Source organism: Watersipora subatra, chromosome 3 (genome assembly GCF_963576615.1).
Source record: "Watersipora subatra chromosome 3, tzWatSuba1.1, whole genome shotgun sequence".
In the NCBI taxonomy this organism is placed as follows: domain Eukaryota; kingdom Metazoa; phylum Bryozoa; class Gymnolaemata; order Cheilostomatida; family Watersiporidae; genus Watersipora; species Watersipora subatra.
This window is the reverse complement of record NC_088710.1, coordinates 39,376,398-39,388,474: the sequence shown is the minus strand read 5'-3', so window position 1 is coordinate 39,388,474 and position 12,077 is coordinate 39,376,398. Positions and strand designations below refer to the sequence as shown.

Sequence of the window (12,077 nt, the reverse complement as noted above, 5' to 3'; positions counted from 1 at the left end):
AGAGCCACAAACTGTGAGATATATATATACGAGGGGTGATCGTAAAGTTCCAGGAATTGTCTCAGTACACAAAAATCGTTAATCGTAATTACCAAATTTAAACTGTCCCCTTCAAAGTAATCGCCTGAGCTTGCTATGCACTTGTCCCATCTGTGTTTCCGCTGATCCATGCAATGCAGGAAATCACTTTCCGTGAGGCTTCGGAGTTGTCTCGTCACATTTTCTTGAATAGTTGGTATGTCGTCAAATCTTTCACCTTTCATTGTCAATTTGATTTTGGGGAATATGTAGAAGTCACATGGTGCTAAATCAGGTGAATAATGGGGATGGTTAAGCACAGCCGCCTTATTTTTTGCCAAATACTGACGTACCATCAATGAGGTGTGAGCCGGAGCATTGTCATGGTGTAGGTACCAGTCACCTGAGAGCCACAAATCTCGACGTTTCCTTCTGATACTGTCTCTAAGTCTTATCAGAATGTCTTTGTACACATGCTGATTCACAGTTTGACCATGTGGCAGAAATTCAGAGTGTACCACACCTCGAATGTCGAAAAATGTTATCAGAAGCGTTTTTACATTTGAGCGAGACATTCTAGCTTTTTTAGGCCTAGGAGAGCCAGAGGGTTTCCATTGAGAACTTTGTGATTTGGTCTCTGGGTCATATCCATAGACCCAACTTTCATCCCCAGTCACAACTTTTGAAATAAAGTCAGGATCTTGTGTTAAAGCATCTTTTAGTTCGATACAACAGCTCTTTTTTCTTTTTGGTCGTCAGTGAGCAGTTTGGGTACCATCTTTGCAGAGATCCTTCTCATGCCTAAATCTTCAGTGAGAATAAGATGACATGTACCATAAGAAAGCCCACTTTCTGCTGATATTTCCCGTATAGTCAATCACCTATCTCCCATCACCTGCTGCCTCACAAGGTCTGTGGCAGTTGTGGTCCTTGAAGTTGCCGGTCTGCCCATGCGGTCATCATCTTTAGTACTTGTTCTTCTCTCTTTAAATCTTTTGTGCCATTCATAACAGGCTGTTTTCTTAAGGGCAGAGTCTCCATAAGCTGTCCGCAACATTTGGAGCGTCTCAGCACCGGACTTTCCAAGTTTTACACAAAATTTTACACAAACGCGTTGCTCTTCTACTTCATTCATTTTCGAAAAATCCGACAAACGATAAAAAATGACCTTGACATTGCCTACTATAACTTCATTGCGGGTGCTCTGACAAGCGTAAAACTTTGGCTATGGGGAAATTCCGTGCTGCTTAGCAACATGGAACAATCAAAACAACTGCACATGGTCTTATATTTGACTAGGAAAACGATTCCGGGAACTTTATGATCACCCCTCGTACATATAGGATACTATTATATCCAGCCATAAGGTTTATTAGATATGCAGAAATACCCACTCGTAGAATATACGATAGAACCTCGGTACTTGACCTCTTCCCTGGCTGAACAAGTCTGAGTTTAGATTTTTTATGCACTTTTAAAGTCGGTTAGAGTTTCGGTCATTAACCTGACTGCATGGCAACAAAAACTATCAAACCTCGAACATTCAAATAGCATTTTTAGGGCCAGACTAAATAGCATCCTACCTAGCCTGACCTTGATATAGTTAGAGATTCACAGTTCATGCCCTTATTTTAACCGTTTGTACTATTTTGCGTTGTTGAGCCTTTGATCCATGGGTCCCAAAAAAATGGTGACAAAGGAAAGGAGAAGAGGAGACTATAATGAGGACATCCATTAAGATGGTCTTGCCTTGCAGTATGGCTAAGTACTAGTAAAACCATATTTATCAAGTTTAACCTTTATTAAGTTTATTCTTTATTATGTTAATTCTTTATTAAGTTTAATCTTTATTAATTTTATTTTATATACTGTAAATATTTAGCTCTAGAATGTTGCTCAGATATGTTTAGTTTATTAATTGAAGAACTTTTTAGGCTCCAGAATGTATTAAAATAATTACCATTATGTCTTATGGTAAATTTCCAATTATCTAACCAAATTTGAAATCAAACAGCAATCTAAAATGTATTATGGTGAACTACCGACGTACAACTGTACTACCATATAAGATTTCCATCCTATACTTTTAGCATTAACAGCTTATGCCAGGTAACTCCGTATCAGGGATCACTTACCGTGTTGATGGGTAGCCTCAGCACACTGGATAGACTGAGAGGCTGAGTGAGGTATGACTAAAGGAGCTGTAAGGGGGTACGAGTTGCTTTCACACCACCCAGCAGGAAAGATAGCATAAGAGTTGACATCAACTATAATGGTTGTTGTACTGGTTGAAGTAATATAGATGTCGAGCCACAATAACCTTTAAATACAAAAACAAAACATTTCTACTGACAAAGGTCAACATCTGACTATTGCAACAGCAATACATGTAGGTTAACAATATATATTGCTCATGACAACCATTAGCTATAATACTAAGCCTGATGCAGCTATCGAGCTTGTGACACGAATCTATATATACAATCTCAAAGTTTGTGTGTCTGTCCTTCGATATGTCCAGTTATAGCTATTAAAATCTTGGAATGAACAATTCGTGTCACGGAAGATTTGATCTCGGACCTCCCAGACGATAATGCTAAACCATTACGCTACGTGGGATTGACGGATTCATTGGGCGATATATGTGGCTAAGTGGGTGAAAACACGCTACGGCTCTCCGTTACGACGCAATGTCATACTGTGTACTAGTGAGAGCAGTAGATAACTAGTGAGAGCCATAGATAACTAGCTTACTTCAATTAGACGCTGGAAATGTGCCAGGCTAGTGGCATTGTTTATAAGATGAGTTTATAAGTGTGGCATTGCTATCACTGCTTATAAGCTGATTTTTAATACCCGTGCCCCGCCGGGCATTCCGCTAGTAAAAACAAAAGATAAAAAAGATTTCCATGTGACTCCTGGCTGGTCTTTGATGGTAAGGAATGGCAAAATGCATAACCTCATGAGTTATTCAACCACAAAGACTCAAACTATATCCTAGAAATGCCATATACATAATATATTAGCTTTAAATATGGAACATTTTAAAGTGTTCATAAATTAACTGAAATAGAAATAGTATAATAGCCAAATAACCATAGACACATACGCATACCTGATGTTCACCTGCTTACTAAGCAATTGAAAGCAGCAGAGCAGTTCCAACCTTTTCATAGCCAAATAGTAAGACCAGTCACAGCTTATGGCAGTTGAAAAACTATTATATTATTATATTTAACTGAATATGAAACAATTTACTGCTTCAAACTATCTGAAGCTAATGCCGCGACTTGTTAACATATCAACAACAATATAGAATTTTAATTTACTGTTTTTAAAACCAAACAACGCTCTAACACTCAAAAGACTATTGAAAACTATTCATAAAAATAATTTAGCTAATGTTCTCCAATTGCAACAATATTTAATTGGCTTCCCGTATAAGTCCATTTGCCTTGTCACTTTATTAGCTGATATAACTACAAAACAGTGGACTTAAAAAGAATTCTCAGACATTCTCTTCATACAAATATATATAACTTTGACTGATTCTGAACTCTGAGAAAAATGTTAGCAAAAACGAACGGTTGATATGGGCATCTAAGCGTCATTGATCTTGATTATCAATGACTGGTACAAAAATGATCTACTATGAAATCAAATTTTATTTAAGAGTAAACATGTCTAAAACCTCATGACACCTGCGTGCTAAGCCCGTTTGCCAAGGTCGTTTGTCAAGGCCGTTTGCTAAGGCAGTTTGCCAAGGTCATTTGCCAAGGCCGTTTGCTAAGGCCGTTTGCCAAGGCCGTTTGCCAAGGCAGTGTGTCAAGGTCGTTTGCTAAGGTCGTTTGCTAAGGCCGTTTGCCGTTACTCCATATTTGGAGTAAAGTCTCAGTTGGGGTGGAATGGGTTTGAGAAACACAGCAATGATAAGCAGGTAAATGATCAGCAGGTAAATGATCAGCAGGTAAATGATCAGCAGGTAAATGATCAGCAGGTAAATGATCAGCAGGTAAATGATCAGCAGGTACATAAATGATCAGCAGGTACATAAATGATCAGCAGGTACATAAATGATCAGCAGGTACATAAATGATCAGCAGGTACATAAATGATCAGCAGTTACATATATGATCAGCAGGTACATATATGATCAGCAAGTAAATGATCAGAAGGTAAATAATCAGCAGGTAATAGATTAACAGGTCACTGTTAGATTAAGCATCATCACTGGCCACCGGGAAACAGATACTGCGACTGGTAAAGTTAAACGATGTATTTCCTGACGCTCATCGAAAGGCAATCAGTTATCTGCTGGAGTGCCATGAAATAAGTGATCAGATTTGGGTGATGATACCCATCACCCATCATAAGTAATCTAGATTTGGCCGATGATACCCGTCACCCATCATAAGTGATCTAGATTTGGGCGATGATACCAGCCATCCGGACTATGGCGGTACTCGCTTAGACAAATAGAACAGTGGAGTGAGAGCGTAGCTTGATTATTGTACTGAGGTTGACAAGAGATGAATGGCAAGTAGACCAAAAGTGTCTGACAAACATACTAACCGCTCCACAATACGTATGATAGTGGCTAGACATATTTGGCTATTTTTTGCTGGATTCGCTGCTTCCAATTTCTGTCCAAGGCTGAACTGGTGGATTGGTATATGCTACAATTGAATAAAACGTCTGCAACACATGTTAAAAGACTAAATCACATAATAAAGGTAAATGACTGAGCTAAATTGGATTGGACAGCTCGCAGTGTGAACCAGACAGTTGAGCAGTCATGAAAAACACAAAGCAGGAAAATAGGAACTTCTCATGAATGACATTCTTGAAATCAACTTACGTTCATGAAATCAGCCGGAGTAGCAGAGATTGCACTATACCTTGCGGTATACTCAGTCCATGTAAATTCTTCGCCAACCTGATTGTTGTTAATCCCTTAAAATAACGCAAAAGATCTTCAGATGGCTGTTGAGAACATGGAGTGAAATCAGCCACCTGAATGCCGGTAAATTCTTATATCAGAAGCAAAATTGACTACTAAAAACTATAGATTAGGTTTGTATTCAAACTTTCAGATGATACCACTTCCGGATAAAAAAGCTTTTATGACTGACAAACATGTTCCTATTAAAAGTGTTTCTTTTATGACTGACAAACATGTTCCTATTAAAAGTGTTTCTTTTATGACTGACAAACATGTTCCTATTAAAAGTGTTTCTTTTATGACTGACAAACATAATCCTATTAAAAGTGTTTCTTTTATGACTGAGAAACATGTTCCTATTAAAAGTGTTTTTCAATATAACTTCTTCAAATGCATATCGAAAAAATCAGGAACAGTCATTGTAACGTAGTGCAATCACTGGTGAAATGAAGCAATATTCATGTTAATACCATACCTTGGGACCTGCCAAATAAAGCTATATTTGTGTTAATACTATACCTTGGGGTCTGCCAAATGCCACACTATTTTTCCTGCACCAGCCGACGGGAAACAATGCTGGGTGCCTACTGTAGTAGCATTGTGTAACTCCCTTGCAACCGCTTGCGTCGATGTGCTCAACTATGAAATACTGGCTATTAATAACAGAGAAAATTCGTGCTGGGCCAATGTACGTGCCAGATGGGTGAATTGCTTCCAGGATATGCCCGACCTGAAAGGTGTGGGTAGGCAACTCGGGATGAACCTGTCAATTTCAAAGTAGACTTGAAAGAAATTATGACTCCAAATACATCAATTTGAAATGAACATGACCAATATTCTAGCAAAAAACAAAATATGTGAAAATTAGAGAGGTAAAATTTAAGAAGCTAGTGGTCAAACATGGAAGATTTGTAGAACATTTGACTCTGCAGTTACTCGACACTCTGATATCTACCGGTCTAATGTGATGAACTGATGACTCTGTGCAGCTACTCAACACTCTGATATCTACTGATCTAATGAGATGGACTGACAATTCTGTGCAGCTAGTCAACACTCTGATATCTACCGGTATAATGAGATGGAGTGCCAATTCTGTGCAGCTAGTCAACCATGATATCTACCGGTATAATGAGATGGAGTGACAATTCTGTGCAGCTAGTCAACACTCTGATATCTACCGGTATAATGAGATGGAGTGACAATTCTGTGCAGCTACTCAACACTGATATCTACCGGTCTAATGAGATGGACTGATGACTCTGTGCAGCTACTCGACACTCTGATACATACTGGTCTAATGTGATACACTGATATATTAGCTAAACTAACATGAACCATTGCATATGTAAAATTTGCTTAGAATTTCAGGCTACTTGAGCTAATAGACTTAATTAGCCAGGCAAATTAAGGATCCTGAGGCACTCTATAAGTCACTCTATCATATACCTGTTTACCTGTCCGGGTACTAACCACAGCGCATTACGCCAGCCATTGACCCATTGGATATTATCTGCATGAATATAGTCTGTGAAAGGTTACAATGAACATTACCTGAAAGATTTCAGAAGGAATTCTGTCGATATTCGAGTCACTCGTCACTTCTTGAAGTATGTTACTCCATGCTTCGTAGTCATAAGCTTCTTTAATCTCTACAAAAGCCTTAAAACTAGCCGGCCAGGCAACAACTGTATGAAATTATCACCTTAGTCAATTTACTTTATTACTGTAAAACCTTCATTTGACCGACATGAAGCTCTAGTTTTCAACCCTTCCCTTAGAGTGGCGCTTCATAACGAGGTGGCGTTCAAATAAAGGGTGACACTGCAGTTTTTGACTAGCTCGTCAGAATTTTGGGAAGATAAATTTAACCCTTTTACTAGCGAAGTGAAGCTCATGTCTATATTTTGAAAATTTTTTCGGGCGAATCAACATTTAATGCCGTCGACCTAGCATTTTTCCTAAACCATTTTTCATATACATGCACGTCGAAGTATCAGACCGAGTTGAACAAAAAGCTGCTTTGATTGTAATATATTGTGCGGTGCTCTTATCAAGCATTATCGATGGCGTAGCGTTAAAAGTTTTAAGGAACAAAATGTAAAACTTTAGAGTTAGCAAATGGACCTGAAGTTTAAAATTTTTAATGACATTTTTAAAATTTCTAAGATAGAATACGCTATAACTATGGTTGCTATTACGTTGTACGGTCTTCCTGAAGAGCATTCTCATCATTCATCAAAACGCTTCAAAGTTTTCGGTTAAGATTGTAAACCACATGATGGATGAATCTGAAAACAATGGATAGGATTTGAATCTTAGTGACTTTGAATCATAGTGTAGTTCTGATGATTGTTGTGATTGATCTTCTCAGGACCACCTTCACTAAAACCATGGCAACCACTAGAGCACCTTCACTAAAACCATGGCAACCACTAGAACACCTTCACTAAAACCATGGCAACCACTAGAACACCTTCACTAAAACCATGGCAACCACGAGAACACCTTCACTAAAACCATGGCAACCACTAGAACACCTTCACTAAAACCATGGCAACCACTAGAACACCTTCACTAAAACCATGGCAACCACTAGAATGCCTTCACTAAAACCATGGCAACCACTAGAACACCTTCACTAAAACCAGGGCAACCACTAGAACACCTTCACTAAAACCATGGCAACCACTAGAACACCTTCACTAAAACCAGGGCAACCACTAGAACACCTTCACTAAAACCATGGCAACCACTAGAACACCTTCACTAAAACCATGGCAACCACTAGAACACCTTCACTAAAACCATGGCAACCACTAGAACGCCTTCACTAAAACCATGGCAACCACTAGAATGCCTTCACTAAAACCATGGCAACCACTAGAACACCTTCACTAAAACCATGGCAACCACTAGAACACCTTCACTAAAACCATGGCAACCACTAGAACACCTTCACTAAAACCATGGCAACCACTAGAACACCTTCACTAAAACCATGGCAACCACTAGAACGCCTTCACTAAAACCATGGCAACCACTAGAACGCCTTCACTAAAACCATGGCAACCACTAGAACGCCTTCACTAAAACCATGGCAACCACTAGAACGCCTTCACTAAAACCATGGCAACCACTAGAACACCTTCACTAAAACCATGGCAACCACTAGAACGCCTTCACTAAAACCATGGCAACCACTAGAACACCTTCACTAAAACCATGGCAACCACTAGAACGCCTTCACTAAAACCATGGCAACCACTAGAACGCCTTCACTAAAACCATGGCAACCACTAGAACACCTTCACTAAAACCATGGCAACCACTAGAACGCCTTCACTAAAACCATGGCAACCACTAGAACGCCTTCACTAAAACCATGGCAACCACTAGAACACCTTCACTAAAACCATGGCGACCACTAGAACAAACCAGAAAAAAATAATTGTTATTGATGTAAACAAGCCATTACTAGTACTATTTTGTGGACACTTTTTACTGAGTTTCTATGATGGGTTCGTGAAGATCAAAGAATGTCAAAGTAGCGGGTAAATAGAGTTGGCGTTCATTTAAAAAGTGACATTTAATCAAAGGGTGGTGTTGTATTTCCCAACTATTGTGTAACTGAAAGGATATAAAAGAAGTCGTATACAAAATAAATGAATAAAGTGAATAAATACCAACCATCAGGGGGCTTGTAGATGATGGGATGAGCTGACCATCCGCATGGATGAGCCCGTCTATCCAAATAAAACAACCAAAAGTCTGTTTCGTCATCGATAGACCCCTCATAGCGCAGTTTCATCCTCCCGCCGACATTTCTTATCACCTGGGTTTTAAAAATAACCAGCTTTTTCCTCAAAGAGATCCCAAGATAAAGCAACACATCAAAACTTAAAATGATAATGCATCAAAAATTATGTAATTTTATAAATGAGATTTTTAAATGTAATGAAAGGTCACAAAAAAGATGAAATGTTACAAAAAAGAATAAGTAAGACTCGCACTCACATGGCTGCATCCGAAAGACTAAGCGGTAGGTATCAACTGCCAACCTTATTTACCTAGTACATGTAATTTGTCAACCTTATTTACCTAGTACATGTAACTTGTCAACCTTATTTACCTAGTATCTTGTCAACCTTATTTACCTAGTACATGTAACTTGTCAACCTTATTTACACAGTACATGTAACTTGTCAACCTTATTTACCTAGTAACTTGTCAACCTTATTTACCCAGTACATGTAACTTGTCAACTTTAATTACATAGTACATGTAACTTGTCAACCTTATTTGCCCAGTACATGTAACTTATCAACCTTATTTACCTAGTACATGTAACTTGTCAACCTTGTTTACCTAGTACATGTAACTTGTCAACCTTATTTACCTAGTAACTTGTCAACCTTATTCACCCAGTACATGTAACTTGTCAACCTTATTTACCTAGTACATGTAACTTGTCAACCTTATTTGCCTAGTACATGTAACTTGTCAACCTTATTTACCTAGTACATGTAACTTGTCAACCTTATTTACCCAGTACATGTAACTTGTCAACCTTATTTACCCAGTACATGTAACTTGTCAACACAAAAGCTCATTTGATATAGACAACTTCTTCCCTTTGACTATATTGTTTTATCATGAGACAATACCACAACAGCACATACCATACCTTATCCACACATACAATATCTTATCAAAACAGACAGTACCTTATAGACACAGACAGTACCTTATAGACACAGACAGTACCTTATACACACAGACAGTACCTTCTATACAAAGACAGTACCTTATAGACACAGACAGTACCTTATACACACAGACAGTACCTTATAGACACAGACAGTACCTTATACACACAGACAGTACCTTATAGACACAGACAGTACCTTATACACACAGACAGTACCTTATATACACACAGACAGTACCTTATACACACAGACAGTACATTATATACACAGACAGTACCTTATCCACACAGACAGTACCTTATATACACACAGACAGTACCTTATCCACACAGACAGTACCTTATACACACACACAGATACATGTAGTGCTTTGCAGAAACACATCCACATACACCTTATGACCGCAACCAATACAGTGCACTCTCTGGATATGATTACCATGACATTACTATTCTTTCACCTTACGAAGTGAAACATGATGATTTTTTTCACCTCAACATATGAATCATTTTTCACCATACGAATTTAGCAAAATTTTCGCCCGAGTTCAAATTAGGCAGACAGTGTGCTTATTACCTATGTGAAAATAACAAAGGCACCGAAATGCTGTTTGGCAAAAATATATTCACAACGCCTGAAGGTGACACGATGACCAATTTCTCTCAGTTCAGCAATTCAAGTGTATAAAACGATAATATTTTCTCTTTGAAACCAGTAACAAAGTTGGAGTTGCGATTCCTTCATACAGAAGGTATAGTCGTTAGACAACTTCCATTAACCTGCTAACAAAAATTTATTTTATTACGAAAACAGCATCATTCGGGTATTCTTACCGAATTAAGTTGAAAAATGTTTCAAACAGGCCCGCTAAAAGTTATAGTTAAAATGGATACCGAAACTGATAAGTAATAAAATTTTAGTGACAAAAAATCGAAATTCAGTAAAATAGTTAAAAATACATACTAAAACATAGCTTTAATTGTGTGTTTAAGGTAAACTTATTTGAAGCGAATTTCAAGTTTTTGTCATACATACCTCTGCCTTGAAGTTAAGGACTTTTTACGGTACGTAGTACTGCTCATATACACATTGTAACGTCACATTTTCATACAGATCATAACCAATAAATTTACTACATATAATAAAGTTACTGTAGGTAAGTATAGTTACCAAGGTTAACATACTATTTTGTTACTAATTTTTAGTATGTACGGCACTTATATAAAATTATGACAATTTTTACCATGAGATATTGGCATTATATAATTACTATGGTTTCTATAACCCCTACATACGATTTTTTCACCATACAATGCCAACCCTGGAACTGATCAACATCGTATCCTGAGAGTGCACCGCATCTCATTTTTTTAACAAGCATGATTTTACCTTTGCTACCCAGACAGTAGTTGGCATTTTCTCATGCTGAACTTCCAGCCTCATGCCCTGTTTGATGCGGTCAGCCATCCACGGACAACCATGAGAGCTGAGCAGATATGTTGGGACAGTTTTGGCTCCTTGTAGGACATTCAACAGGAAGCTTTTCCACTGTTGCTGAGTGTGTCGGATGTCTGTCGATAGAACAGACAACAAGCTACTGCATTTAAGATTACTTGATGCTACATTTAAATGGAGAGACAAAAGGTCCACTTCACAGAAGAAAATATGGAAGGGCAGGCAACCGAGACTTCAGACAGGACAAAATATGAAAAGTTGGGCAATACATCATCACCAATTTTACAAAGAAACAACACTCCCTCCAAATAATAGAAACTTAACTAAGCAACTTTACTTACAATTCAAAAATGATTATCTTATAGTAGTAAGTAGTAATGCCAACCAATAGAAAGGCAAATAGAAAAGGTAAGGATAGAGAAATGCTGTAGAGAAAAAGTGTATGCAGAGTAAACAGTCTTCAAGTGAAGACTGGTAACTCAATGGCCTTAAGAGACAAACTTTAAACTCCAACGGTAATCAAGTCAATCTCATTCAGAGCTAACTCAAAAATGTGCTTATGTCCCAACTGTAAATTTTGCTAACCTGCAGGAGGAAGCAGTGACTTCTGATTCTTGGAACACCAGCCGATAGGGTGGAGTTGTCCAGATGAGCATGCAACTGTAAAGTCTTTGCTCCTGTCTCCATAACCATCAAACCTGGGACAAAAAACTATTTTTAAACGTCCGAGCATTAAGTGAAGTTTGTGGGATTAGCTCTCTGAACTATAAAACTTGCTCTGAACAGCGTAGAATAGTCAGCAATGTGTCAAAAACTTGTTCAATAAAAAAGCTTTTATTCAAGGGCTAACGCTATAAAACTAACGCCAATGTTAAAACAAACACCAATCAAAAACCATTTAACAAAATGTTTTTGTAAACCATTAAATCCTCAAAATGATATATTAGGTA

General features: G+C 38.0%; 1 protein-coding gene across 1 annotated transcript in view; it reads right to left on the bottom strand.

The window, feature by feature from the left end:
• LOC137390592 (scm-like with four MBT domains protein 2) overlaps positions 1-12,077 on the bottom strand; it is a 38,889-nt gene that overhangs the window by 14,959 nt on the left and 11,853 nt on the right. Inside the window, exons 9-16 of the mRNA XM_068076920.1 lie at positions 11,713-11,825; positions 11,062-11,243; positions 8,651-8,795; positions 6,515-6,612; positions 5,480-5,723; positions 4,877-4,971; positions 4,591-4,694; positions 2,154-2,338 (exon numbers count right to left, since the gene is read on the bottom strand). Of these exons, the coding sequence (XP_067933021.1) occupies positions 2,154-2,338; positions 4,591-4,694; positions 4,877-4,971; positions 5,480-5,723; positions 6,515-6,612; positions 8,651-8,795; positions 11,062-11,243; positions 11,713-11,825 (1,166 nt within the window). The remainder of the gene's footprint in view (positions 1-2,153; positions 2,339-4,590; positions 4,695-4,876; positions 4,972-5,479; positions 5,724-6,514; positions 6,613-8,650; positions 8,796-11,061; positions 11,244-11,712; positions 11,826-12,077) is intronic.